The 27,225-nt window shown below is 37.3% G+C and overlaps 2 protein-coding genes and 1 non-coding gene across 3 annotated transcripts; 2 read left to right on the top strand and 1 right to left on the bottom strand.

Annotated features, from left to right (window-relative positions):
• Positions 1 to 5,852: 5,852 nt before the first annotated feature.
• On the top strand, positions 5,853 to 5,924 carry TRNAP-AGG (transfer RNA proline (anticodon AGG)). Its single transcript has one exon. It is a non-coding gene; the product is annotated as a tRNA-Pro (tRNA).
• A 44-nt stretch (positions 5,925 to 5,968) lies between these two features.
• On the bottom strand, positions 5,969 to 9,739 carry LOC104218414 (rop guanine nucleotide exchange factor 7-like). The gene is made up of 7 exons (XM_009768902.2): positions 9,016 to 9,739; positions 8,284 to 8,400; positions 8,005 to 8,159; positions 7,722 to 7,796; positions 7,346 to 7,636; positions 6,896 to 7,252; positions 5,969 to 6,762 (listed from the first exon to the last, which is right to left on the bottom strand). The coding sequence occupies exons 1-7, from the start codon at positions 9,587 to 9,589 to the stop codon at positions 6,274 to 6,276; spliced, it is 2,058 nt and encodes a 685-aa protein (XP_009767204.1). The 5' UTR covers positions 9,590 to 9,739; the 3' UTR covers positions 5,969 to 6,273.
• A 7,942-nt stretch (positions 9,740 to 17,681) lies between these two features.
• LOC138873905 (uncharacterized) lies at positions 17,682 to 18,455 on the top strand. The gene has a single exon (XM_070152393.1). It carries the CDS (start codon positions 17,682 to 17,684, stop codon positions 18,453 to 18,455), a length of 774 nt encoding a protein of 257 aa, XP_070008494.1.
• The last annotated feature ends 8,770 nt before the right edge of the window (positions 18,456 to 27,225 follow it).

Here is a 27,225-nt window from a genome sequence, read left to right as displayed (position 1 = left end):
TGCATGTTGCATTGTCTTCATACAAAATTATGGGTAGTTTGTCACACTTCAAACTACATTTTTCTCGGATAAGATATATTATATACCTCAACCAAATACATTCTCGACTTGCTTCATGAATAGAAATTATCACAGCATAATTAGAAGAAGTAGCCATGATTGATTGCTTAGTCGATCGCCAAGATATGACAGTGCCTCCATATGTAAACACACAGCATGTTTGAGATCAAGCCTTATGTGTGTCAGATAAATACTCTACATCGGCATAACCAACAAGATCGGGATTGCAATCATTGCCATAAAATAAGCCCACATTGGTAGTCCCTTTTAGATAACACAATATGTGTTTGATTTCACTCCAATGTCTCCTTGTAGGAGCAGAGCTATATCTTGTTAAGACATTAACTAAAAATGTTATGTCACGCCTTTTAGTGTTAGCAAGATACATTAGTGCATCAATTGCACTAAGATATGGTACTTCAGGACCAACAAGTTCTTCATTATTTTCATGAGGTCGGAATGGATCTTTATTTATATCGAGTGATTTCACAACCATCGGGGTACTAAATAGATGTGCTTTATCCATATAAAATCGCTTTAAAATCTTTTCAGTGTATGCTGATTGATTGATAAAAATTTCATCTTTCATAAACTCAATTTGTAGACCAAGACAAAATTTTGTCTTTCCAAGATCTTTCATTTCAAATTCTTTCTTATCAGTTTACTGCTTTAGGAAGCTGCCTGGGAGTTGTAATGATATTTGAATCAACATACATAAAGATTATAACAAAGTCAAATCCAGATCTTTTTATAAAGATACAAGGACAAATTTAATCATTCTTGTACCCTTCTTTCAATAGGTACTCACACGGGCGATTATACCACATGCGTCTTGATTGTTTCAATCCGTATAAGGATTTTGAAGCTTTATTTAATAGATTTCTTGGAAACATTAATATGCTTCAGAACAATTTTAATCCTTCAATGATTTCCATTATACGCATATCAAGTTTTCATGTATTGCCAGATTAAAACTTGAAATAATTATATCCACCATAAGAGAACATGTCTCCATATAATCAATGTGAGGATATTTACTAACTTTCTTGTGTCACAAGTCGTCTTTATGTCTATCGACATGAACTTTTTGCACAAGAACACATTTATACCTTCATTGGCTTTATACTTTCAGGTGTTGGGACTATCCGCCCAACTTCACATTTTTTCAAGTGAAGTCAATTTTCATTGCGTATTTTTCATTTGGCCAGTCATTTATCTGTCCAAATTTCATGACAGATTTGAGCTCAAGATCCTCGTCAATATTAATAATATTGAGCGCTACATTATGTTAACAATATCGTCGACGATCATTTTATATCGGTTCAATTTTACACAATAAAAACATAACTTATTGAGATCGCTTTATCTCATTATTTTCAGGTACCTGAGCCTCTCACATGAGGTCTTACAAAGTGTTATGTCGTGGTGCTCTTCTAGAGCACTTGCCTCCTTATTATGACCATTTTCCCCCTCTCCTTCTTCAAGGAGTTTTATATTTGGAACCGATTGGTCTGGTACGCTTCATGCGTGCCATAGACTCTGTCCCTTATGGACTTTATTCTATTTGGAACATTAACAACTGAAATATGACATTAGGCTTTGGGTCAGCAAATGCGTCCGGCAATAATTTATAAATTAATTATCACTTGAACTTCAAGTTCATATTTTCTTGTACGAGGATCTATGTGTATTCATAATAATTCATTTCATGTATCACTTTCTCAGCTATCCATTTTCTCCCCCTAATGTTGGGATCACCAACATATTTCTCAACTTTCTTTGGGAACCCATCTTTGTGCATTGTGGTGGCATAATTAAATCATATAGCACATTTATATTTCTATATAGAAATTATTTGGTTCCTGACCCTGAACCGATTATGATAGGGAGGAAGTTTCATAACTTGGCTAGATGCGTACAAGTGCTGGTGTATATTAAATAATACATCTCATACCACATTTCAGTTTTGGGAGTTTTGTTCTCATAACTAATGAATTAGCTATAATTGGAGGCATACAATTTCCTCTAAACCAACTTGGATTTAAACCAGTATTATCAAGATAAATCATCATAATTAATATTCTGGAATTGTGCTCTAATAATTTGAGCAAGCAATCTTGCAAAAACCAAACTGCAAGTTGATAATAAACGCACATGTGACCATAAAATAGTTGCATCTATTAAAACCATATAATAGTAAACGGTCCACATGGCAGGTGACTGGGCCCATATATATATCACCTTTTATTCCTTCCAGAAATCAAGGGATTCAATCCCAACCTTTAACTGGTATATCATGAGAATAAGCAACACAAGAGAATTCTTGAAGAATCTTCTATTCTTCAATATATGTCAATGTAATTCTTAATTAATTTTTCGCATCATAATCGAACCGAGATGGTCAACCGGTCATGCCAATTAATATTTATTTTAGTAAACCTCTAGTTTACTTGTGGCATATGATTCCAGCATCATGCTTATATTTGTGTAGTACAAATTGAAAGAAGATCGGGTAACCTTTCATATTTACCCGGTATGATTATAGAAATATGAAGATATTCAATCTTCCTTTCATTTATAGTCTCAATATGCCAATCACTTTGACTTATATATTTGAAACTCAAAAAGTTTCTTTTGAGACTTTACAATATCAATGTCATGAATAAGTTTATTCATCCGGGTAGTAACAAATTAGTTTTTCCGGAGTTCTTAACAACTTTTGTACTACAAGATCTTTTATCCTACCATTCATATGGTAACTGTCTCCTTCACGGATAAAATTATATCATAATAAATTGTCATGGTCAAAATCATCATAAGCAAAATCATTTCTTGCTTTAACTTTGCCTTTAATAACTTTTATAAGGCATGACAAAATAATATTTGGTGTATCACATGTACGCGATCAATGACATATTCATGTAACCACACAATAATATTTATTCTCTTTATTTTACTCAAACCTCCCTTAGAGGTGAGTTGTGTGGTATTCATATAATCATGAATTGCATGTTTTATTCATTGCTTTTATCACATATTGCCACATTCAACTTTAGGAATGGGTTTGCATTCTCAATGCTTATCACAAGTCACATTCTCTTCAAGGAATTGATCATAATCAGCGACGTGCTTTATTATTTTCTTACCAATTTGATGGTAAGCATTGCCTTCACATTTTGAAGGACTATTTTGAGAACCCTTATTGTTCTCTTTTTATAATCATAGTGATGATTATTATTATTTTGATATTTGGAACGCCCACGTTCATTGTTCAACCAGTTGTCTTCATTGAAACTTATTATGCACTGCTATCACATTCACTTTAAGAATGGAGCAAATCAAGCGGGACAATTTTCATGCCTTTTCATGAAAAATATATTATTTTTCTTTAGTCATCATTATATCATCAATATGGTACATTGGGACTCAAACCCAATGTCTTACCAATATAAAGGCATGTTAGGCCATAATAAATTGGGACTCAAACCCAACTCTTATCATTATGGAGCATCAGGACTTGATCCCGATGTCTTACCCTCAATCAATGGCATAATAGGCTAAACAATATTGAGATTCATTCTCAAGCCTTAATTTCAATCACATGCCAAGAAAGTTATACACAACTAATTTGCAACTTAGCAAATCAAATTTGCTTTCTTAAATAAGTGTACAAATCTCAAATCAGCGTAAAGCTTTATTAATTATTTGTAGCATCTATATGAAATACAACCGTTTGTAGTCAGAATATTTCTTCTAAATTCTATTAGAGTTTAAAAGGATCATAAAATCATTGTCATAATATTTATTGAGTCTCTCTAAAAAAATATTGTTGTTTTCGGGGTATACCCTACCTATTGGATTTGATTTAATGCCATGACTTTCCTTCACTCAATTCAACCAAGCAATTAGTGAATAAATTTATCAAAAGTACACCTAACAAATATATAGTACTAATACATAAATTCAGCATTTATATTACCTGAAAAGTGACATTATAGGTAACAATTTACCAGTTGTAGCTTGTGCATCATTCATATAAAATACTTAAAAATGGTAAGTCAGTAGCAAGCATCAAGTAGGTCATGGATACTCAAAAATACCTCTTCTAGTAGTCATACTAATCATTGTTTGCTTTCAAATGATACGACCATAAATTATGAAGTATACTTTCTCAATAGCTGGTTTGTTTTCCAAATATCAAAGAAGTAATTAATCAACCTAGATAAAGATGTGAAGTATTTCTTGTTTTCTTCAAGATGATTTATGCTTTTAATCAGTATGACCAATTTTATTTTATTTTTATTCCTTTTTTTTTGGTACTATATGCAAGTGTAAAAATCCAAAAGGAAAAAAAATATTCATCCAAGTAAAAGAAAATGTTTAAAGCGGCAGGACAGATTGAAGATAGTTAACACATAAATATGCATAAGACAATTTATATAAAATATCCTTGGTTACCATGACATGCATCATATCAACAATTAACTGCTACTATGATTTTCACATATAGAACTTCGAAAATTTTATTCCATTCATGTGATATAAAAGATGTAATATTAATATGTGCTTATGCAATACAGGTGTAGTACGAAGTTGTGTGCATATGAGATTTTAAAGGAATGACAAGTATAAGATAATCATACCTTCTTACATTTCATTACTTACCATATGTAGTTTCTCTTTACATTTAACCATGTGATGATATGTATGACTTCTAATTGTAATCTTTCCGGATGTAGGAAAATTTTTGTAGATATATATATATATATATATATATATACAATTGGTTAGAGACTCGTGCTGATAACGTGTTATGAAATATAACTCTTAGTAAAACATGAACAAGAAATAAAAGCAATTTAGTAAAACATGAACAAGAAATAGAGATAGAGAGAAGGAAGAGATTTTCTTCTTCAATTGTGTGTATTTTCCTATCTATTACAAGGCCTTTATATAGGCATGAAAAGTGAAGAAAATATGTCATGGAATATGTCATTGAACATAGAAAATATGTCATTGAATATGTCATTAAGCATTTGACATGAAGATCATGGAGGAAGAGTAGACATCCACCATAATATGATATTTATCATAACAAGAATAAAGATAAATGACAAAGCTGAATAAAGAGATATAAATAAGTACTCCCTCCGGTCCACAATCAGTGACCAATTTGCTTTTGGCACGCCCATTAAGAAAATATTAAATTCTATACAAAAATACCTAGTATGACTAAACTACCCTTAATTAAATATTTAATGTGAGGAGTAAGAAAACTTTTTAGATATATGTACATAAGGGTAATTTTGTAAAAATAAATAAATTTTTTCTTGATTATATAAATGGACACTTATTTTGGGCCAAAATAAAAAAAACAAATTGGTCACTTATTGTGGAGCAGAGGGAGTAAAATTTAATTTGATAGAAGCAGATTTTATAATATACTACTCCCTCCATTTTAATTTAGATGAGATAGTTTGACTCGACACAAAATTTAAGAAAAAAGAAAAAGACTTTTGAAACTTGTGATCTTTAAAATTAAGGGGTAAAAACTTTGTAGGGCCATAACATTTCTGTGGTTATAAAAAAGAGTAAAACGAAGAGTTTAAATTCAAATTATTTCCAAATTTAAAAATGTGTCATTTCTTTTGTACCAGACTAAAAAGGAAAATGCATTATCTAATTTGAAACGGAGGGAGTAGTAAAAAGTGTCTGCAGTGAATTTTTTTGTAAGTGCGATGGTGTTAGTGAACAGTAATTAATTAAAGAGCAGATTGAGACATCACAAGCGTGGGCATTTGGTCTAGTGGTATGATTCTCGCTTAGGGTGCGAGAGGTCCCGAGTTCAATTCTCGGAATGCCCCTTCTAATTTATTTTTTTGCTACAAAGCAAACTTTTATTTGAATCTTGCATTAGAACCAGCGTATTTTTCTATAACAAATGCTGGTACAAAAGTAATCTTTAATAGCATTACTGGGACAAAATACATTTAGGTAGCACTGGCATGATAAATATACATGGTAACGACAATCAATATAGCTTTATACATTCTAGCCATCAGATTAGGCCTGTAAGAAAATGATAAAACTGCACAACAGAGAAATGTTGCAAGAAATAGAGAAGATCAGCTTATACCATCAAAGACATATACAACCTATATCACACAACTCCTTTATCATCAGTGATAAAGAGCAATTTTTAGTGTTGATTTATTACTGTTCTCCAGGTGAGTCATGTGTCAATGGGCTGACAATTTCTCTCGAACACTCAGAGGAGCCTACTGATGCTGTTGCTGAAACTTCTTGAGCTGTGCTCGAAAATGAATCTGATCTCTTAAGTTCATCGCTGAAGTCCTTCCCTTTAGAATCACTAACACTCCAATAGTCAGTCAACATCTTTTTCACACCAAAACCAAACTGAGAAAACTGTGATCTGTCTCCCTTTGCTGGACTAATATGCTGAGAAGGCGAGAAGATTGGTGTAGTGAAAGGTGCTTTGATCTGACTACCTGAGACGTGTCGCGAGAGTGGAGTTCCAATGCTTTTATGAGCAATGATGCCTACTTTGGAGATTGGAACAAATTGATCCGAGTGCTTTGTCAAATCATCCACGTAAATAAGGTCATCGATACGAGCCACAATATTGAATGCCAGGCTCTCAAGCACTCTTGAGTAGCTCTCCAATATTGATTTCCCAACATCCTAAGAACATCATTTAACAACAGTTGTCAAACACGCAGTAGTTAAACAAAACAATAATAGTAGTACTGATGTCTATTACTATCATTGGCAAAATGACATAAAAGATAAAGGGTGAGTTGATTTCAAGTGAAACCTTGTTATATTGGATCTTGCTCATGTCTAAGGTGGTCTGAGGAAGACCAGGAAACCGTTGTTTTAAGCAAAGCAAAAGGCTTTCAGCTCTATCGGCGAGCAGCTCCCTCTTATCAACATCACTCACTAAATCTTTAACCATATCCCACGAAGACTTTGAATTGGATCGGAGCATACTATTTGAGGATTTTGGGTGAGTTCTTCTCCGCCACACGTAAATTGAGGCCTCCACTCGGTTTGCTATTTCCAATGCTTGATGCTCAGAAGACAAATCAAGGCATTCGAGCATACATTCAGGTGAAAATTGATCTGAGGTGATATATCGATGGATAAGATCACCTAAGCTAGCTTTTCCATTCTGTAGGTGGACAAAACACAACACAAAATCAGCACCAATCTGGAGTTTTCGTTACATAAACGTTAAGAGTCAATGTCTGCAAGGAAATTGTACCTTAGGAAGATTTTCAAGATATGATTCAGGAACCTCCATTTCAGCTAAGGTGTTGCTGTTGATTGCCATAGCAGCTTTTAAGATTTGGTTTGTGCAGTCGCGTTTGTGCTGCAACTGCTTTTTTGCATTTTCGCTGAGACCATCGATGGGGACCCTAGGAACAGGAAGCCACCATTTCTCCTCTTGACGAGGGAGAGGATTTCGAAAAGAGGACGATCCATCAGCGTCTTCCCCTAAGATCCCCTGGTCAACATACCAGAATTCATTGTTTCTGAAACTGTCTAAAATCTCCTGTGAAAGATGCAAGAGAGTTTAGAATACATCATTCAACAGCAAAAGGCTGAAATCTCAAGGAAAAGGAATGTGTGTATCTTACAAGTAACATATTGTCTAGTTTTCGGAGTGCTGGAAGGTTGACATAAAGGTCCAACCGCGGCCTAGAAGTCATTACCTAGAACAAAACATGAAGAGCAAATGAACACAAATGTAACATTAACAGTTTGTCCCTCCTACCTAAATATACATAGCCATTCTCAAGGAACAAGTCAAGTTTAAATTACATTTACTAGCAACAAGTCAAGTTTAAGTTCAAGTTCCAAATATTTGGTAACCATGTAAGACAGAGTAAAACTTGCAATTTACAATATAAACATATTTACCTCAAGCTTAGAGCCATCTGGAAATGTCTGCCAAGAGGGTGTAAGTTCTACAATGTAATTACTAACACATAGAAGCCATTCCATTTCTCTTCTCCACATTAACCTCTTCTCAGTAGGTAAAGGTTCCAATCTCCAAATTTGCCCAAAAAGTGTAGCTAAGAGCAAAAGAGAACAAAGGAGACACAAGGCACAGCTTTAAATTAGTGTAAAACAAAAACACATAAACAAGCCAATCCCATTGAATTAAACTAAATATCAATAAATAACAAGGAAACATACCACATAAATTAGTTATAGCATTTGAAATTACAAGTGCTGTGCAAACCCCATTTCCACAACCTGACATGTCTTCACCCAACAGCAACTTTGAAAATCTTTCCTTCATCATCTCAACCTCTACAGAAACCCCAAAAAAAAAATTCAACCAAAATTCCAATTTCCCAATTTCTTGAGTTTTATAATTTTGTTCATAGATTTTATTTCAAATTTTTGAAAAAATATTTGGACATTCTCAAACTGGCCCATTATTTCAACTTCAAACTTAGCTCTCATTTGGCTATAAAACTTGGGGTTTTTTTTTCTTCAAATATCTGTTTGTTTATTAACCATTTTTTGACAGATTTTGAAAACAAAATATTCAAATCCCAAAAACAGTTGTAGAGTAGTTTTTGACTTGCAAAACTTCAAATTTTTTTCCAGTAAATAGCATGTCCAAACACAATTTCAACTTTCAAAAATTAATTTTTATCTCATCCTCAAAAACTCATTTTGTTCAAGTTCCAACTAAATCTATGTCCAAACGGTAGCTTAAAATATGGAATTTGAAGTTTGAAAAAACAGGTTGTAGGAGTTTTTCAAGTTCTTTCAAGTTTTCAACTTCAACTGTGTTTTATATCTAAACACCAACTTCCAAATACTTTTTTTTTCAACTTAACTTCAAATATTACTTTTTTTTCAAGTTTCAGCAAGTCCATATCCAAACGCTAGCTAAGAATATGTAAAGAAACATACCTGATAAACTAGACCCTTGTTTTGCTAACTTCCTATTATCCACTTGTGGTTTCTCTACTTCAGACTCATCAGAATTGGCACAATGCTGCTCCTCATTCTTCTTAATATGCCAAACAATTGAAGGTGGTGAACATGAATCCTCAGAGCTAACATGTTCATCATTCACAGTTCCCTCAGAAATCAAGAATTCAGAACTTAAACTGCTCTCTCCTCCTTCCTCTTCATACACTAAACACTCAACTTTACTGTCATTCACCTCAAAACTATCAACATTCCCTTCTATTCCATCATTCTTGTCACTCAAAACATCCATTTTATCATCAAGAACAAAACCAGGAGAAGCACAATAAACCGAGTTGTTTGTCATTACTACAACCTCATCAAATTCAAACCTTTTACTGCCAAAACCTTTTGACACTTTTGCTTTTTGATACAGATTCTTGAAAGATTTACAAACTTGGAATTTGAATGCTGAAAAAGGGCCAGGGGTATGATTCTTGGATTTTGTACAAGTGTTTATAGGAATAAAATGCTTGAGCTGTGGCTGAAATTGCAGAGAAACCTCTTTCTCCATAAGGTTTCAACTTTAAACATGTCTGCTTACTGGAGAAGTTGTATAATTGAAAAAAAAATACAAAAATAAAAGCCGCAATGATAATAATATGAGTAATGAAGAGAAAACAATGATAAAAATAAGTGTGAGGTTTTTGGTTAAGCTTAGTTTATAGACTATGTACATAAATGAGGAGCCTATACAATTTACTATATGTCACTGTCACTCGTGTTGTTTTGTTGGGGTTTGCTTAAACAAGAAATCTTAAATAATTATTGCTTATAACTACATTTTTATAATAGTATAAGACTTCAATATTCAAGCTCCTTTCTGAGACTTTATTAAAGTTATTGTTGGTATAGATTACTTGGTTGTGGGAGTCGTGTAATTGACGGATCAACTCATAAAGTCTTTTATGTATGTTTTTTATTTTTATTTTTGTGGCGTAGATATGATATAATATGACGTTAGAAAATATTTTCCGTAATAATATTTTTAACAAATTATATAACTAATTCTTTATGATTAAGCGAAATTGCATATAAATTCAGCATTATTAAGTGATAAAATTATAAGTAAATAACACAAGTCATGTATGGTTGTATAAATAAGTTTCTTCACTTCGATGTAAATACCAAATGTGTGTAAATTTTTCCTATTTTTAATATAGTGGTGAAATTATTGAAAGAAAAACAAAAAAACAAAAACCGATAATCTCACTCCCCTCGATTGTTGTCGACCCAACAAGCTAATTAACAAGATTAAAGTTGATTTTTGTCATTATTATCTTGTTTGGTTAATAGGAGTAATATTTAAAACTTGATCTAAACTTAGCTTACACTGAATGTCAATCCATGGAGGAAAACCCAAGACAAAAAATATTAAAACCGAAAAAAGGTCAACTAATAATGTCCTTTTTCTTTTTCCTTTAATTTTGTTCCCTTTGTTATAATTCTCTAAAGAAGATTTTGTTGTCGTCTTCGGCATTATAACTAGGGAAACTACGTATAGCACAGGTCACAGCGACAGATTATAATTTAGAATCCATGTACCTCTATTTTGTTTTTCAGCAAAAACTTTGAACTTGAAAGCTTTTACCATTTTGCAATACAAAAATAACAATTAAATCATAAGCGGATCTAGAATTTGAAGTTATAGCTTGTTACATCGATATCAAGTTAATATATATTACAAATTTTAGTAAATTTTAATATATATTTATATAAAATCTAAGCAACAGCTACGGAGTTCACGTGAATCCCTAACTTACTTGGTAGATCCGCCATTGACTTAGAACAATATTGAAGTTTCAATGGGTAATTACTCCATGGATAGTTAGAGCACAAAGATGAATCCAAAATTTTAATTTAATATATAGGTACAAAATATCAAAACATTTACCATTCACTTAAGGTAATATTTAAATATTATGCAAAATTTTTAATGATCAATCGATAGTAAATACGTCCAAACCTACTGTCAAATTAAACAGCGTACAAAATGAAGTTCAAAAGCATATTTGGTAATCTAATCATCATTTTAGACGTTATTTAATTTGACAAAAATGATACTAGGAGATACGTGTTCTTGCATGCGTATTTGATTTCTAGAGTTTCTTGTTTAATATAATTTTGTCTTTTTCCTTATCATTTTTGTCTTTCCTCTTTGCTTCTTTCGCTTTCCTAGCAAGTTGACGAGGTTCATGTCCTTTAGCTCAACTAAATCTTTGACCTGCAGAAAATGAAGAGCACCTGTCAACAGCAATAATTTGAAAAAGTAAAGAGAAGGCAAAATAGGGATATATCATTCGAGATATAGAGCTAGGAAACTGAAATTAATTGTTATAACTACAGATGGCAATATAAATGGACCACAATAATCATAGTATTTATCAACATCATATATCTAACACTTTTAAAACCCTACTTTATATTTATTTTATTTTGTAGCTTTACTTGTAAGGGTTTAAGTTCTCCATGCCAATGAATGAATACTTGTTTGATAATAATGCCGGTTGGTCCAACTGAAAACAATAAAAGACGAAAAAAGAAAAAGTTGAATAAACCACACACGGGAAAAAAAAGGAGTAGAAAGAATCACGGCAAAATTAGAGTATTACTTAAGGGTTCCAACGAACCCAATAACTTTTGCCTAGATTTCATATTTATATTACAAAATTTACTAAATATGTATAAATATTTTATTACAAACTTAGTGACTAAACGAAATATGGATTTAAATACATGGAGTTAAGTTCAGATTTTTTTTGGAAACAACCTCTCTACTCCCTCGGAATAAGGGTAAGGCCTGAGTATACATTACCCTTCCCAGACCCCACTAATAAAATTTTCCTGGGACGTTGCTGTTGTTGAGTTAAGTTCACGCATAAAGTTTAAATTCTGATTTCGCCAAAAAAAAAAAAAAAAGGCAGCGGAGATCTTAGAAAAGCTCTTCTCAACGGCTAGAGTTATTGTTTGAATTCACATGAATGGAATTTGATAGTTGAATTTAAACAACCTCCATTCGTACTTCTGAGTTCTGACCGTTTAGTAAAGTTATAACCTACCATAGGTTAAAGACAATTTAGGTAAAAGTAAAGATACTCTTCTCTTTATTATTATATTTGAACAGGATGCCTCCAAAATTTTCGAATGTAGAGTATGCTTTTCTTTATCTTGTTTTCACTTTATGATTGACAATTTTTCTAATGTTTAGGAAACTTGTGGAAGGCTACAGTTATATATGCTATGGGGAAACATCAATGCTTTTAATTTTGTTCCACAAATACGAATTTCCACATTAGACATAGATATGTTTTGTTGGAAAAAACAACATTCGTAATCCCAGTCAGGTCTTAGTAGCAAGTGCTCTTCCATCCCTCCTCTCTATCTCTCTTTTTGTGTCTTGTTCTAGTTATGCATATATAGAGATGAATTTAGGATTTCAAATAAATAGTAGTATTTTTAGATTTTACCTCACTACTAGAAATTCGGCCAAAACTGACCACGATTGACTCACCGACTTCGGTCAATAAAAAAACTGGCCAAAAAATCAATCGAAGTCGGTCGGTTTTTAAAAATATTTTATTTTTCAATTTTTTTTTTATGAAACCGACCAACTTTGGTCGGTTCTTTTGGGCGCAAAAATGCGGGAAACTATTTTTGTGCCCCGTGACATTTATTTTTCAAGAAACCGACCAATTTTTGTGAGTTTTTTATTTAAAATAAACTAAAATAAATATTCAAAAAACAGCCGAAATCGGTCGGCGACTTGTCATTTTAAGAATAATTTTTTTATAATAAAACCAACTGACATCGGTCGGTTATTTTCACGCGAAAATGTAATTAAAGAGTATAAATAAAATAAAAGACAGTCTTATAATAAAATACACAAATGGTCTAGTGGTAGAATAGTATTCTGTTACAGTACAAACCCCGGTTCGGTTCCCAGATGGTACATTATTGAGATGACCCAAAAAGTCATCTTTTGATTGATAATACATTCCCGTGTTTTGAGGCCTTGAAAACCTCCTTTTATCTCTTTTTTGCGTCCGCAGTCCGGGCGCGATACCGGAAAGCTTTTATGTGAAAAATTTAAGAGATAATAATTTTTGGCTTAAAACGATGATTTTAGTTGAGTTCAGTCAACATTTTGGTAAACGGACCCGGACCCGTATTCCGATGGTCCCGGAAGGTCCGTAGTAAAATATGAGACTTGGGCGTATGTCCGGAATCGAATTCCGAGGTCCCTTGCCCGAGAAATGAATTTTTGAAAAAAATTGTTTAACTGAAAATATAATGGTTTTTGAAAATTGAATAAGATTTGATATTGTTGGTATCGGGCCTGTATTTTGGTTCCGGAGCCCGATACAAGTCCGCTATGATATTTAGACCATATATTTGAAATTTGGTAAAAAAACGGAAGAGATTTGATGTAATTTGGACCCTTGGTTGAGAAAATAGAAATTTTGAACTATCTTGAGAATTTCATGAGTTTTGGTGTTGAATTCATAGTTCTAGATGTTATTTTGGCGATTTGATCATGCGAGCAAGTTCATACAATGTTTTAAGACTTGTGTGCATGTTTGGTTTGGTGCCCCGAGGGCTCGGGTGAGTTTTGGATAGGCTACGGAGTGATTTTTGAACTTAGGGAATTGCTGGTATGCTTCAGCTGGGTTGCAGGCCTCAGACCTCGCAAATGCGAGGTTAGGGTTCACAATTGCGACCACTGTTAATGTCGCATTTGTGAGGCTTCCATCACAAATGCGAAGGAAGCTGGGCCTGGGCATGTTCGCAATTACGAACTATTCTTCGCATTTGCGAAGTTGTCTGGGAGGGGCAAATCATCGCAATTGCGACAACAGCAGAAATGCGAGAGGTTCGCATTTGCGAGCTTCGCAATTGCGGCATTTGCAACTGTTCAAAATGAAACTTGGACGGGATTTTCACCCATTCTTCACATTTCTCAAATCCTAAAACCCTAGAGACGATTCTCCAAGACCAAATCTTCCCTAAAACTTTGGTAAGTGATCCTAACCCACTTTCTCATCACATTTCATGAATTTCCAACCAAAAAATCTAAGATTTCTATGGTAAAAATTGGGGGTTTGGGTAGGATTTAGGAATTTCAAAATTTGGGGATTTAGACCTCAATTTGAGGTCGGATTCACAAACCAATCGTATATCCAGGCTCGGAGGTGAATGAGTAATTGGGTTTTTGTCCGAACTTCGTGTTTTGACCAAGCGGATCCGAGGTCGATTTTTGACTTTTTGGGGAAAATGTAGAAAACCTATAATTATGCATTGGAGTTGAGTTATTTAGCATTTATTGATGTTATTAAGTTAATTATGACTAGATACGAGTGAATTGGTGGTGGAATCGAGAGGTAAAGTGGTGATTGAGCTTTGAAATACCAGTTGGCTTGAGGTAAGTGTTTGGTCTAACCTTGACTTGAGGGATTAGGGACACCCCGACCTATTTTATATGTGATATTCCATGTCTGTGGCGTATAGGTGTAGTGACGAGTACCTATGCGCCACCAAATTATCATTTTTAGCTTGCTCCCTTCCCCGTTTCCTAATATATTGTTTCTTGTCTTAAATGCTACTTGATCATAATTGTTTTCATGTCTAATTGCTTCATATTAACTATTGTTTCCTCTATTGAAGTACAAATTATTTCATAGTTTCATTTTATTTCCTCGTTGGCTGGAGTTGGTTGTTGGAGCTTCATAGTATATTTTGGTTGGTCTCGCTGAGTAGTTTTAACTGTTGAAGTTTCGTAATGGCATAGACTTCCCATTGTTATGATTTAAGATATAAAAGTTGTGAATGGTTTTGAATTAAATTGTGAAACGCATGTTCTTGTGTTGTGGTTGGTACTGATATGTTGGGATCAGGTTGCACGCCGCAATATGAGGAATAAGGGTGAAATGTGATTGTTTGGTGGGATCGTATTGCCCGCCACAATAAGGAGTAATAAGGGTGGACATGTGGGATCGGGTTGCGCGCCGCAACAGGAGGAATAAAAGTGATATGTGTTGAGAAGTAATAAAGGTGGACTGGTGGGATTGGGTTGCACGCCGCAACAAGGAGTAATAAGGGTGAATATTGATACTGTTATTGTTTATATAGTGGGATCGGGATGCACGCTGCATCAGTTATTGTTTTAGTATTCATTTCTGCTGAAGTTGATTACTGAGATGTTGAAACTCACTAAGGATTGGTTATAGCTGAGTACTAATAGAACTACTGGTTTCGTATTCATTTAATGCAAATTTCTGTTATATTTCATTCTGTATTTCCTTTCCGCTTTAGTATAAACTGTTGCAGGTTGTATATGTTGTGATGCCCCGCCGTAGCCTCGTCACTACTTTTTTCAAGGTTATGCTCGACACTTACCAATATATGGGGTCGATTGTACTGATACTGCACTCTGCACTTCCTGTGCAGATTTCGGAGCTAGTGGCTGATCAGAGTTCGAGGTTGCTACCTTCAATCCACAGGAAACCCAAGGTAGTTTTGTAGGCGTCCGCAGGCCCTGTCATCCCCTTCTATCTTTACTACATTTTGTTTTACTTTTCCATCAAGACAGATGTATATTTTCTTTCAAACCAATACTTGTAGTATTTGTAGACTGTTCGTGAGTTGTGACACCAATTTTGGGTGGAATTTATTTCGGTTTTCGTTATTAGCATAAAGATAATCTTTTAAACTATGTTTTTCCGTATTTATTTATGCTGATTTATATTTGTTAAGTTTAATTATTAAAAGATAAAGGAAAAAGGTGAAATATTTTGTAACGTTAGATTGCCTAGCGAGTACAATGTTAGGTGCTATCACGGTCCCAACGGTGAAAAATTTGGGTCGTGACAAGTTGGTATCAGAGCTCTAGGTTGCTTAGGTTTCACAATTCACGGACAAGCTTAGTAAAGTCTGAGGGATTGGTATGGATACATTTGTGCTTATCCCTTAGAGTACGGAGTTAGGAACAGTTTCACTTCTATTATCTCTGTCGTGCGGCTTGATCTCTCAATGCTAATTGAACTCTCTACTCTGTTCTATCACAGATGGCAAGAACACGTACCATTTCCTCAGCTGATCAGCAGCCCGAGCCCCTAATGGCAGCTCCTACGAGGGGTAGAGGATGAGGCTGAGGCTATGGTAGAGGCCGAGGTAGGGGTAGGGCTCAACCTAGAGCTTGAGCAGCAACACCAGCGGCGGAGCCTTAGGTAGAGTTTGATGATGAGGTTTCTGCCCAGACCTTTCCAGCAGGGCCATCTCAGGTTCCAGAGGGATTCATAGCTACCCCGGTACTTCAGGATGCTTTGGTCCATCTAGTGGGCCTTATGGAGAGTGAGTGTTACTCAGGCAGGCATACTTCCTGTAGCACCAGCCGTCTCTCGGGCTGGGAGAGGAGCACAGACTCCCGCTACTCACACTCCAGAGCAGATGGCTCCTCAGTTTCAGACTCCGGCAGCTCAGCCAGTTGGGGTAGTTCCGCCGGGTGTTGTAGTACAGACCGATGATGGATCATCTATGTCTTCGGAGGCTTTGTGGAGGTTGGATAGGTTCACCAAGCTTTTCACTACTACCTATGGCGGTACATCTTCAGAGGATCCCCATGAATATTTGGACAGTTGCCATGAGGTTCTACAGAACATGGGTATAGTGGAAACTAATGGGGTCAACTTTGTCGCTTTTCGCTTATCAGGTTCCTCCAAGAAATGGTGGAGAGATTATTGTTTGGCCAGACCAACTAGGTCATTAGCTCTCACTTGGGACCAGTTCTCACAGCTATCTTGGAGAAGTATCTTCCTATCACTTAGAGAGAGGACTATCAGAGGCAGTTTAAGCACCTTCAACAGGGTTTTATGACCGTTAGTCAGTACGAGACCCGATTTGTGGACTTGGCCCGTCATGCTCTTCTTATACTTCCCACCGAGACAGAGAGAGAGGGTGATGAGGTTTATTGAGGGACTCACTCAGCCTATCAGATTGCAGATGGCTAAGGAGACAGGGAGCGAGATTTCTTTCTAGGATGCAGCCAATGTGGCCAGACGGGTTGAGTTGGTTTTAGCTCAGTGAAGTGGTTAGGGGTCTGAAAAGATACCTCATCACTCTGATTCAGTGGGGCCTCATCTGGAGGTCGGGGTACTTTTGGTAGAGGCCATCATCCCAGGCCGTTTCATTCAGCACTTCAGACATCTCATGGAGCTTCAGGGGGTCGTGGTCCTTATGTACCTCCTTCAGGGCAACCAGCTTATGGTGCACTGCTAGCTCCCATCAGAGCACCTCCTCTTTAGAGTTATTACCGTGGTCAGCTAGCCCATCAGGGTTAGCCTCAGTTTTCTCAGCCACAGTATTCAGATGGATGTTTTGAGTGTGGTGAGTATGAGCATGTCCAGAGGACCTGTCCAAGATTAGTGGGTACTCTTTCACAGCAGCAGGGTTCTCGTTCCATGATTCTAGCACCGCCTTCCCAGCTAGCTAGAGGTAGGGGTCAGGGAGCCAGAGGTAGGGGTCAGACTGCTAGAGGTGGAGGTCATACCGTTAAAGGTGGAGGCTAGGCCGTTAGAGGTGAAGTCCAGCCAGCAGGAGGCCGTCCCAGAGATATGGTGCAGAGTGGTGGGGCCCAACCTCGATGTTATGCTTTCCCATCCAGGCCTGAGGTAGAGTCCTTCAATGCAGTTATCACAGGTACTGTTTTGGTTTGTAGTAGAGATGCTTCAGTTCTGTTTGATCCAGGGTCTACATACTCGTATGTGTCTTCTTATTTTGCTTCATATTTGGTTGTGCCTCGTGATTCTATCAGTGCTCCCGTATATGTGTCTATGCCAGTGGGTGATTCTGTTATTGTAGATCGTGTCTATCGTTCGTGTGTAGTTGTTATTGGGGGTTTTGAGACTAGTATAGATCTCCTACTCCTTGATATGGTGGATTTCGATGTAATTTTGGGGATGTATTGGCTGTCACCTTATCATACTATATTGGACTGTCACGCCAAGACTGTGACCTTAGCATTGCGGGGGTTGCCTCGATTGGAGTGGGGAGGGACTCCTGGTCAATCTACTAGCAGTGTTATCTCTTATATGAAGGCTTGGCGTATGGTCGAGCAGGGGTGTTTGGCTTATTTGGCTTATGTTCGTGATTCTAGTGTTGAGGTTCCTTCTATGGATTCTGTGCTAGTTGTTCAGGAGTTTTCCGAGGTATTTCCTGCAGACCTCTCGGGGATGCCACCTGATAGGGATATTGACTTTTGCATTGATTTGGCTCCGGGCACTCAACTAAGGGTGTGCATTCGATTTATCGATTCAATTTTGACCCTTATCGATAATTACTTATCGATTGTCGATTTTTACATATTCTTATCATTATCGTTTCAATAAAGTTTCAAATTTTTCGATTTCGATTTATCTATTTTTGGGGCTTATCGATTCAGTTATCAATTACACCAATAAGAAAATTTGTGGGATTCCACGGAAAGTATATCGCTATAAACACGCCTAACTAATATGGACAAAAAGAAGCTAAAATAAGACGAACACCATTTATAACATAAAAATTGTGTCAACAAGCATGGGTAGAGGAAATAATAGGGTTAGAGACTTAGGGTAAAGGAAAGGGTATTATAGAATAAGGGTATACTTGTTTTTTTGTATAACTGACACATTGAGCTGCCCACCAGCTTTCTTACCAAGTTTAGAAATAGCTAACACTGCCCTATCAAACGCTGCCGTATTTAATGTAATGCCATCACCAACCCCACCAAAGTCCATTAAGTTAAACGCCATTGGACGGAGCTTAGGCATCTGCCTTACCGGAAAATCCCGCCAGAAACACAAGAGTCTGGTAGTAACATCCCTTTACCAATATAAAACAAAAAATATAAAGACGATCCAAAGAGGAGTGAAAAGGCTTTTTTGGTTGGATAATAGTTGAGGGATCCATCGACGTGGGTGGTGGAATTGAGTCCACCGCCATGTAGACGACGGTGTTAGAGTCTCCACCATTAGTGTAATAAATTGAATGTCAAGTTGGAAATGGGAGTAATGTTGTGCATGAAAATATAGTAGCAAAAACAATAATGAAAACAGAAATATCAGAATAAAAAAAAGGAAAAAATTTGGAAGGTGAAGTGTAGTGGTCAAAATTAGTCTTATCGGTTTATCGATAAACTGATAACCGAAGAGGACAAAATCAAAATCGATAACTCGATAAGGAAAATTTTGAAATCGAAATCGATAAATCGATAAACCGATAACACATAATCGATTCGATTTATCGATAAACCGATTCGAATGCACACCCCTACACTCAGCCCATTTCTATTATGTCGTACCGCATGGCCCCGCCAGAGTTGAAAGAATTGAAGGAACAATTGCAGGAATTACTTGACAAGGGCTTTATTAGATCTAGTGTCTCGCCATGGGGTGCGCCAGTGTTGTTTGTTAAAAAAAGGATGGATCAATAAGAATGTGCATAGATTACCGACAATTGAACAAAGTCACCATGAAGAACAAGTATCCATTGCCGAGGATTAATTATTTATTTGATTAGCTTCAGGGTGCCAAGGTATTTTGAAAGATTGATTTGAGATCTGGCTACCATCAGTTGAGGATTAGGGCATCCGATGTCCCTAAGACAACTTTTCGGACTTGATATGAGCATTATGAGTTCTTAGTGATGTTATTTGGGTTGACAAATGCCCCAACAACATTTATGGATTTGATTAACCGGATGTTCAAGCCCTATCTGGATTCCTTTGTGATTGTCTTCATTGATGATATCTTGATCTACTCCCGCAGCCGAGAGGAGCATGATCAGCACCTTCGAGTTGTTCTTCAGACTCTGAGAGATAGCCAATTGTATGCTAAGTTTTCGAAATGTGAGTTTTTGTTGAGTTCAGTTGCATTCTTGGGTCACGTCATATCAGCAGAGGGTATTCAGGTGGATCCTAAGAAGATTGAGGCAGTCAAGGATTGGCCTAGACCCATATCATCTATAGATATCCGAAGTTTCCTGGGTTTGGCGGGTTATTACCATCGGTTTGTAGAGGGGTTTTCATATATAGCACCCCCGATGACCAGGTTGAACCAGAAGGGTTCCCAGTTCAGGTGGTCAGACGAGTGTGAGGCGAGCTTTCAGAAGCTCAAGACAGCTTTGACTACGGCGCCGGTGTTGCCCACAGGTTCAGGGCCATATACAGTTTATTGTGGTGCATCTCGTATTGGACTTGGTGCGGTGTTAATGCAGAATGACAAGGTTATTGCATATGCTTCACGACAGTTAAAGATTCACGAGAAAAATTATCCAGTTCATGACTTGGAGTTAGCAACCATTGTTCACGCGCTGAAGATTTGGAGGCATTATCTATATGGCGTGTCGTGTGAGGTGTTCACGGATCATAAGAGTTTGCAGTACTTGTTCAAGCAGAAGGAGCTAAATTTGAGGTAGAGAAGGTGGTTGGAGCTACTGAAAGACTATTATATCACCATCTTGTATCATCCCAGGAATGCCAATGTGGTGGCCGATGCTTTGAGTAGGAAGTCAACCATTATGGGCAGCCTTGCGTATATTTTAGTCGGTGAGAGACCGCTTGCTTTGGATGTTCAGGCTTTGGCCAATCAGTTCGTGAGGTTGGATGTTTCTGAGCCCAGTCGTGTTTTAGCTTGCACAGTCGCTCGGTCTTCATTAATTGAGCGTATCAGAGATCAGCAGTATGATGACCCTTATTTGCTTGTCCTTAAGGACACTGTGCGACACGACGGTACCAAGCAGGTTATAGTTGGAGATGATGGAGTTTTGAGGATATATGGTTGTGTGTGTGTGCCTAATGTGGATGGACTTCGTGAGTTGATTTTAGAGGAGGCCCATAGTTCCCGGTATTCTATTCATCTGTGTGCCGCTAAGATGTATCGGGATTTGCGGCAACATTATTGATGGAGAAGGATGAAGAATGACATTGTTGCATATGTAGCTAGGTGTTTGAATTCTCAGCAGGTAAAGTATGAGCATTCGAGACCTGGCTGTTTGCTTCAAAAGATTGAGATTCCTGAGTGGAAGTGGGAGCATATCACTATGGACTTCATTGTTAGGCTCCCATAGACTCAAAGGAAGTTCGACGCAGTATGGGTTATTGTGGATAGGCTAACCAAGTCAGCGCATTTCATTCCTGTGGCAGTTTCCTATTCTTCGGAGCGGCTCTGGGAGAGATCTATATCCGTGAGATCATTCATCTTCATGGTGTTCCCGTGTCTATCATTTTTGATCAAGGTATGCAGTTTACCTCGTATTTCTGGAGGGCAGTGCAGCGTGAGTTGGGTACACGTGTCGAGTTGAGCACATCATTTCATCTTTAGATGATGGATAGTCCGAGCCTACCATTCAAAATTTGGAGGATATGCTCCGAGCATGTGTTATTGACTTTGGAGGTTCTTGGGATCAGTTCTTGCCGTTAGCGGAGTTTGCCTACAATAACAGTTATCAGTCGAGCATCCAGATGGCCCCCTATGAGGCACTATATGGTAGATGGTGTCGATCGCCGATTGGGTGGTTTGATCCGGGAGAGGCTCGGTTGTTAGGTACAGATTTAGTACAGGATGCCTTGGGTAAGGTTAAGATTATTCAGGATAGGCTTCATACAGCTCAGTCCAGGCAAAAGAGTTATGCCGATCGTAAGGTTCGTGATGTGGCATTCATGGTCGAGGAGCGAGTGTTGCTTCGGGTATCGCCCATGAAGGGTGTGATGAGATTTGGGAAGAAGGGCAAGCTAAGCCCTAGGTTCATCAGACCTTTTGAGATCCTTGATCGAGTGGGAGAGGTGGCTTACAGACTTGCGTTGCCTCCAAGTTTATCAACTGTACATCTAGTATTTCATGTGTCCATGCTTCGGAAGTATCACATCGATCCATCCCACGTGTTAGACTTCAGCACTGTCCAGTTGGACCAGGATTTGACCTATGAGGAGGAGCCAATAACTATTCTATACCAGCAGTTTCGTCAGTTGAGATTGAAGAGTTATCCATCGGTTCGTGTGCAGTGGAGAGGTCAGCTTGTTAAGACAACTACCTAGGAGTCCGAGTCCGATATTCAGAGCCGATATCCCCATCTTTTAGCCGACTCAAGTACTTTTCTATGTCCGTTCGAGGATAAACGGTTGTTTTAGAGGTGGAGAATATGATGACCCTAAAGGTCATCTTTTGTTTTAGAATCCGTTCCCGTGTTCTAAGGCCTTGAAAACCTCCTTTTATCCCTCCTCAATTTTCATGCGCAGTCCGGGCACGATACCGGAAATCTTTTGTGTGAAAAATTTAAGAAATAATGATTTTTGGCTTAAAAAGATGATTTAGTTGACTTCGGTCAATATTTTGGGTAAATGGAAGATATTTGATATAATTCAGACGCTTGATTGAGAAAATAGAAATTTTAAACTATCTTGAAAATTTCATGAGTTTTGGTGTTGAATTCATAGTTTCAGATGTTATTTTGGCGATTTAACCGCGCGAGCAAGTTCATATGATGTTATAAGACTTGTGTGTATGTTTGGTTTGGATCCCCGAGGGCTCGGGGTGAGTTTTGGATAGGCTACAAAGTGATTTTTGAACTTAGGGAATTGCTGGTATGCTTCAGCTAAGTTACAGGCCTCAGACCTCGCAAATGCGAGGTCAAGGTTCGCAATTGCGACCACTGTTAATGTTGCATTTGCGAGGCTTCCATCGCAAATGCGAAGGAAGCTGGACCTGGGCATGTTCGCAATGGCAAACGATTCTTCGCATTTGCGAAGTAGTCAGGGAGGGGCAAATCATCGCAATTGCGACCAAAGGTTCGCAATTGCAATGGTAGCAGAAATGCGACAGGGTTGCATTTGCGATGCATGTCTCGTATTTGCGATGTCTGTCTCGCATTTGCGAGCTTCGCAATTGCGAAGCTCTGATCGTAAATACGACTTCTGTAACTGTTCAAAATGAAACTTGGACTGGATTTTCATCCATTCTTCCCATTTCTCAAATCCTAAAACCCTAAAGGCGATTCTCCCAAGACCAAATCTTCCCTAAAACTTTGGTAAGTGATCCTAACCCACTTTCTTTCACTTATCCATCACATTTCATGAATTTCCAACAAAAAATCTATGATTTCTATGGTAAAAATTGGGGGTTTGGATAGGATTTAGGAATTTCAAAATTTGGGGATTTGGACCTCAATTTGAGGTCGGATTACAAAACCAATGGTATATCCGGGCTCGGGGGTGAATGAGTAATTGGGTTTTGGTCCGAACTTCGAGTTTTGACCAAGCGGGCCTGGGGTCGATTTTTGACTTTTGGGGAAAATATTAGAAAACCTATAATTATGCATTGGAGTTGAGTTATTTAGCATTTATTGATGTTATTAAGTTAATTATGACTAGATACGAGTGAACTAGTGGTGAATCAAGAGGTAAAGTAGTGATTGAGCTTTGAAATACCCGTTGGCTTGAGGTAAGTGTTTGGTCTAACCTTGACTTGAGGGATTAGGGATTCCCCGACATATTTGCTATGTGATATTCCATGTGTGTGGCGTATAGATGTGGTGACGAGTACCTATGCGCCACCAAATTATCATTTTTAGCTTGCTCCCCCGTTTCCTAATATACTCTTTATTGTCTTAAATGCTACTTGCACATAATTGTTTCCATGTCTAATTGCTTCATATTAACTGTTGTTTCCTCTATTGTAGTACAAATTGTTTCATAGTTTCATTTTATTTCCTCGTTGGTTGGAGTTGGTTGTTGGAGCTTCATAGTATACTTTGGCTGGTCTCGCTGGGTAATTTTAATAATTAAAGTTTCGTAATGGCATAGACTTTCCGTTGCTATGATTTAAGATATAAATGTTTTGAAAGATTTTAAATTAAATTGTGAAATGCCTGTTCTTGTGTTGCAGTTGGTATTGATATGTTGGGATTGAGTTGCACGCCACAACATGAGGAATAAGGGTGAAATGTGATTATCTAGTAGGATCGGGTTGCACGTCGCAACAATGAGTAATAAGGGTGGACATGTGGGATCGGCTTGCGTGCCGCAACAGAAGTTATAAGGGTGATATGTGTTGATGAGTAATAAGGGTGGACTGGTGGGATTGGGTTGCATGCCGCAACACGGAGTAATAAGGGTGAATATTGATATTGTTATTATTTATATGGTGGGATCGGGATGCACGCCGCATCAGTTATTGTTTTAGTATTTATTTCCGCTGAAGTTCATTACTGAGTTGTTGAAACTCCCTAAGGATTTTTTATAGCTGAGTATTAGTAGAACGACTGGTTTCCGTATTCATTTAATGCAAATTTCTGTTATATTTCCTTTCCGCTTTAGTATAAACTGTTTCAGGTTGTATATGTTATGATGCCTCGCCGCAGCCTCGTCACTACCTTTTTCGAGGTTAGGCTCGACACTTACTAGTTCATGGGGTCGGTTGTACTGATACTGCACTCTGCACTTCCTGTGCAGATTTCGGAGCTAGTGGCTGATCAAAGTTCGAGGTTGCTGCCTTCAGTCCACAAGAGACCCAAGGTAGTCCTGCAGGTGTCCACAAGCCTTGGCATCCCCTTCTATCTTTACTGCATTCTATTTTACTTTTCCTTCGAGACAGATGTATATTTTCTTTCAAACCGATACTTGTAGTATTCGTAGACTGTTCGTGAGTTGTGACACCAGTTTTGGGTGGAATTTATTTCGATTTTTGTTATTAGCATAAAGATAATTTTTTAAATTGTGTTCTTCTGCATTTATTTCAGCTGATGTACTTTTGTTAAGTTTAATTATTAAAAGATAAAGAAAAAAGTGAAATATTCTGTAACTTTGGCTTACCTAGCGAGTACAATGCTAGGCGCCATTACGGTCCCGATGGTGAGAAAATCGGGTCGTGACAATTATTTAATTATATATTTAAAAAATTCTGAGCGACTTCGGTCGATTTTTTGATAATTTTTTCTTTTTTCGGAATTTAATTGACCGACCGAAATCGGTTGGAATATACCGATCGAAGTCGGTCGGTTAGTTCTATCGACCATACGATTACCGATTGCCACAAATCGATCAGTTTTAGGTCGATTTTTGTCAGTTACTAACCAACATCGGTCAATTTTGGCAGTGAATTTTCCTTGTTTTTAGTAGTGCTTATTATGTATATTTAGCACTCAATGACGAGTCATATTATATAGTTTAAAATTGAAGGTACCTTGAGCAATTGCATCCGCTACCAAAGCTATACATTCATGTGTTTATAGTGTTATGGTGAAGGGTCGGTCTCTATTATGAAACTTACATTTAAATGATTGCTTAAAGAGACAACCATGCGTTCAGGTGGGATTGATAGAATCTTTCCATCCTTAAATAAAAGTTTCGTCTTCGAGCCCTGAGGATGGAATTTTTTTTGATAGGGAACACATCCTCTTTTAATGGACCTTATGTCGAGTGAATCCAACTCGATTGGAGGACTTTGTTGAGATGGCTACCGAACACCGAGTGAGAAACAAAAATAAAACTGCCTACCAAATCATTGGATGAAATTAGGGGTGGACATAATACCCGCCTAACTGAAAAAACCAGTCGAACCATGAATTTCGGTTTTTCGGTTTCGGTTTAATCGGTTATTCGGTTGGTGTGTAGTTTTTAAATTATTAAATTTCGGTTTTTCGATGTGGTTTACGGTTTTGGTGTTTCAGTTTTCGGTTAAACCGAAAAACCAAAAGTTTGGGTATGAGTTGAGAAAAATAGGTTTGAACATATGGGTTCTTGAGAGTCCAAAACTTACGCTACCCATCTGAAACTTAGCCAATTTACTGTCACGACCCAAACCGAAGGGTCGCGACGGGCACCCAGTGCCTTACTCAACCGAGTACCAGCGTAACATATCTTTCTTATCATACTATCAGGGGTAAATGAGCTAGAAAACCCATCATGAGATAACAAGAATAAAACATAAGCGAATACTCAACATATGACGACCTAACATGATATACAATCTTATACATGTGACATACGAGCCTGTAAGGCCGACATGACCATTTGTAAACACAAAACATAGGCCGACAAGGCCATACAAGTATCCATACACTTGACATCTGTATACAAGCCTCTAAGAGTACATAAAATTATAAAGGTCGGGACAGGGCCCTGTCATAGTAATCAATACATATCCAAAGCATACTGACCAAATAGGCAACTCCGGAGAAAGTGGAGTGCACCAACACCTTTCACTGAGCTAATAGCCTACTTGGAGGAATTTCAACCTGTCTATCGGGACCTGCGGGCATGAAACGCAGCATCCCCAGGCAAAAGGGACATCAATACGAATAAAGTACCGAGTATGTAAGGCAGAAAAACATAAACAAGAATAGTAATGTAAGGAGAGATAGAGGAGATACAACCTGTAACATTTGAGTGCCTCTGGGGGCTACTAACATGAAATGCATAATACATATATATACATAAACTTTTTAAAACATACTCCTCTGTGGGCATCATCATCATCATATCGTACCCGACCTCAAAGAGGATTCGGTAAAAATGTACCCGGCCATTATAAGGCTTGGTAGAATCGTACCCGACCACGTGGAGCTCGGTAAACCCAACTGATCAGTGCTTGCACAATAGGTGCCGTACCCGGCCGACTATAGCGCAGCTTAGTAGAGTAAAATAGATACTATATATAAAGCATGCTAGACTCATGGAATCATATTCTAAACCTTTCAGAACGACCTAAGGTCGTTGCACCTTCGATTAACATTATGGAATACCCTCAATATGAACCTCAGTAGAATTCAAGGATCATACACACTTGCTTAGAATAACTTTATAAGGAAAGAACAACATGGACAACCTTAGTTGCTAGGAGTAGATCCATTATGAAATATCGTATTCATTTCACTTTAGATCATGCCAAAAGAAAGAAGGAAGTGCGTTAATATACCTTAAACCCATTGAGTCCTTAATACCTTCCAAGCAACTCTTCCATCAAGTCAACTCAATCTATTATAGTATAAGGAGATTCAAAATCAGTGTCGAGCAAAGTCTAAGTCTGTAGCTTAAGCTAGTAGCTCATACGTAACTTCGAGAAGCATATCCCCTGTAACAAGGGCCTCCTCCAATACCATACACCAACAACAACAACCATAGAA

Source organism: Nicotiana sylvestris, chromosome 7 (assembly GCF_000393655.2).
Source record: "Nicotiana sylvestris chromosome 7, ASM39365v2, whole genome shotgun sequence".
Taxonomy (NCBI): Eukaryota; Viridiplantae; Streptophyta; class Magnoliopsida; order Solanales; family Solanaceae; genus Nicotiana; species Nicotiana sylvestris.
This window is presented reverse-complemented; position numbering and strand designations above follow the sequence as displayed.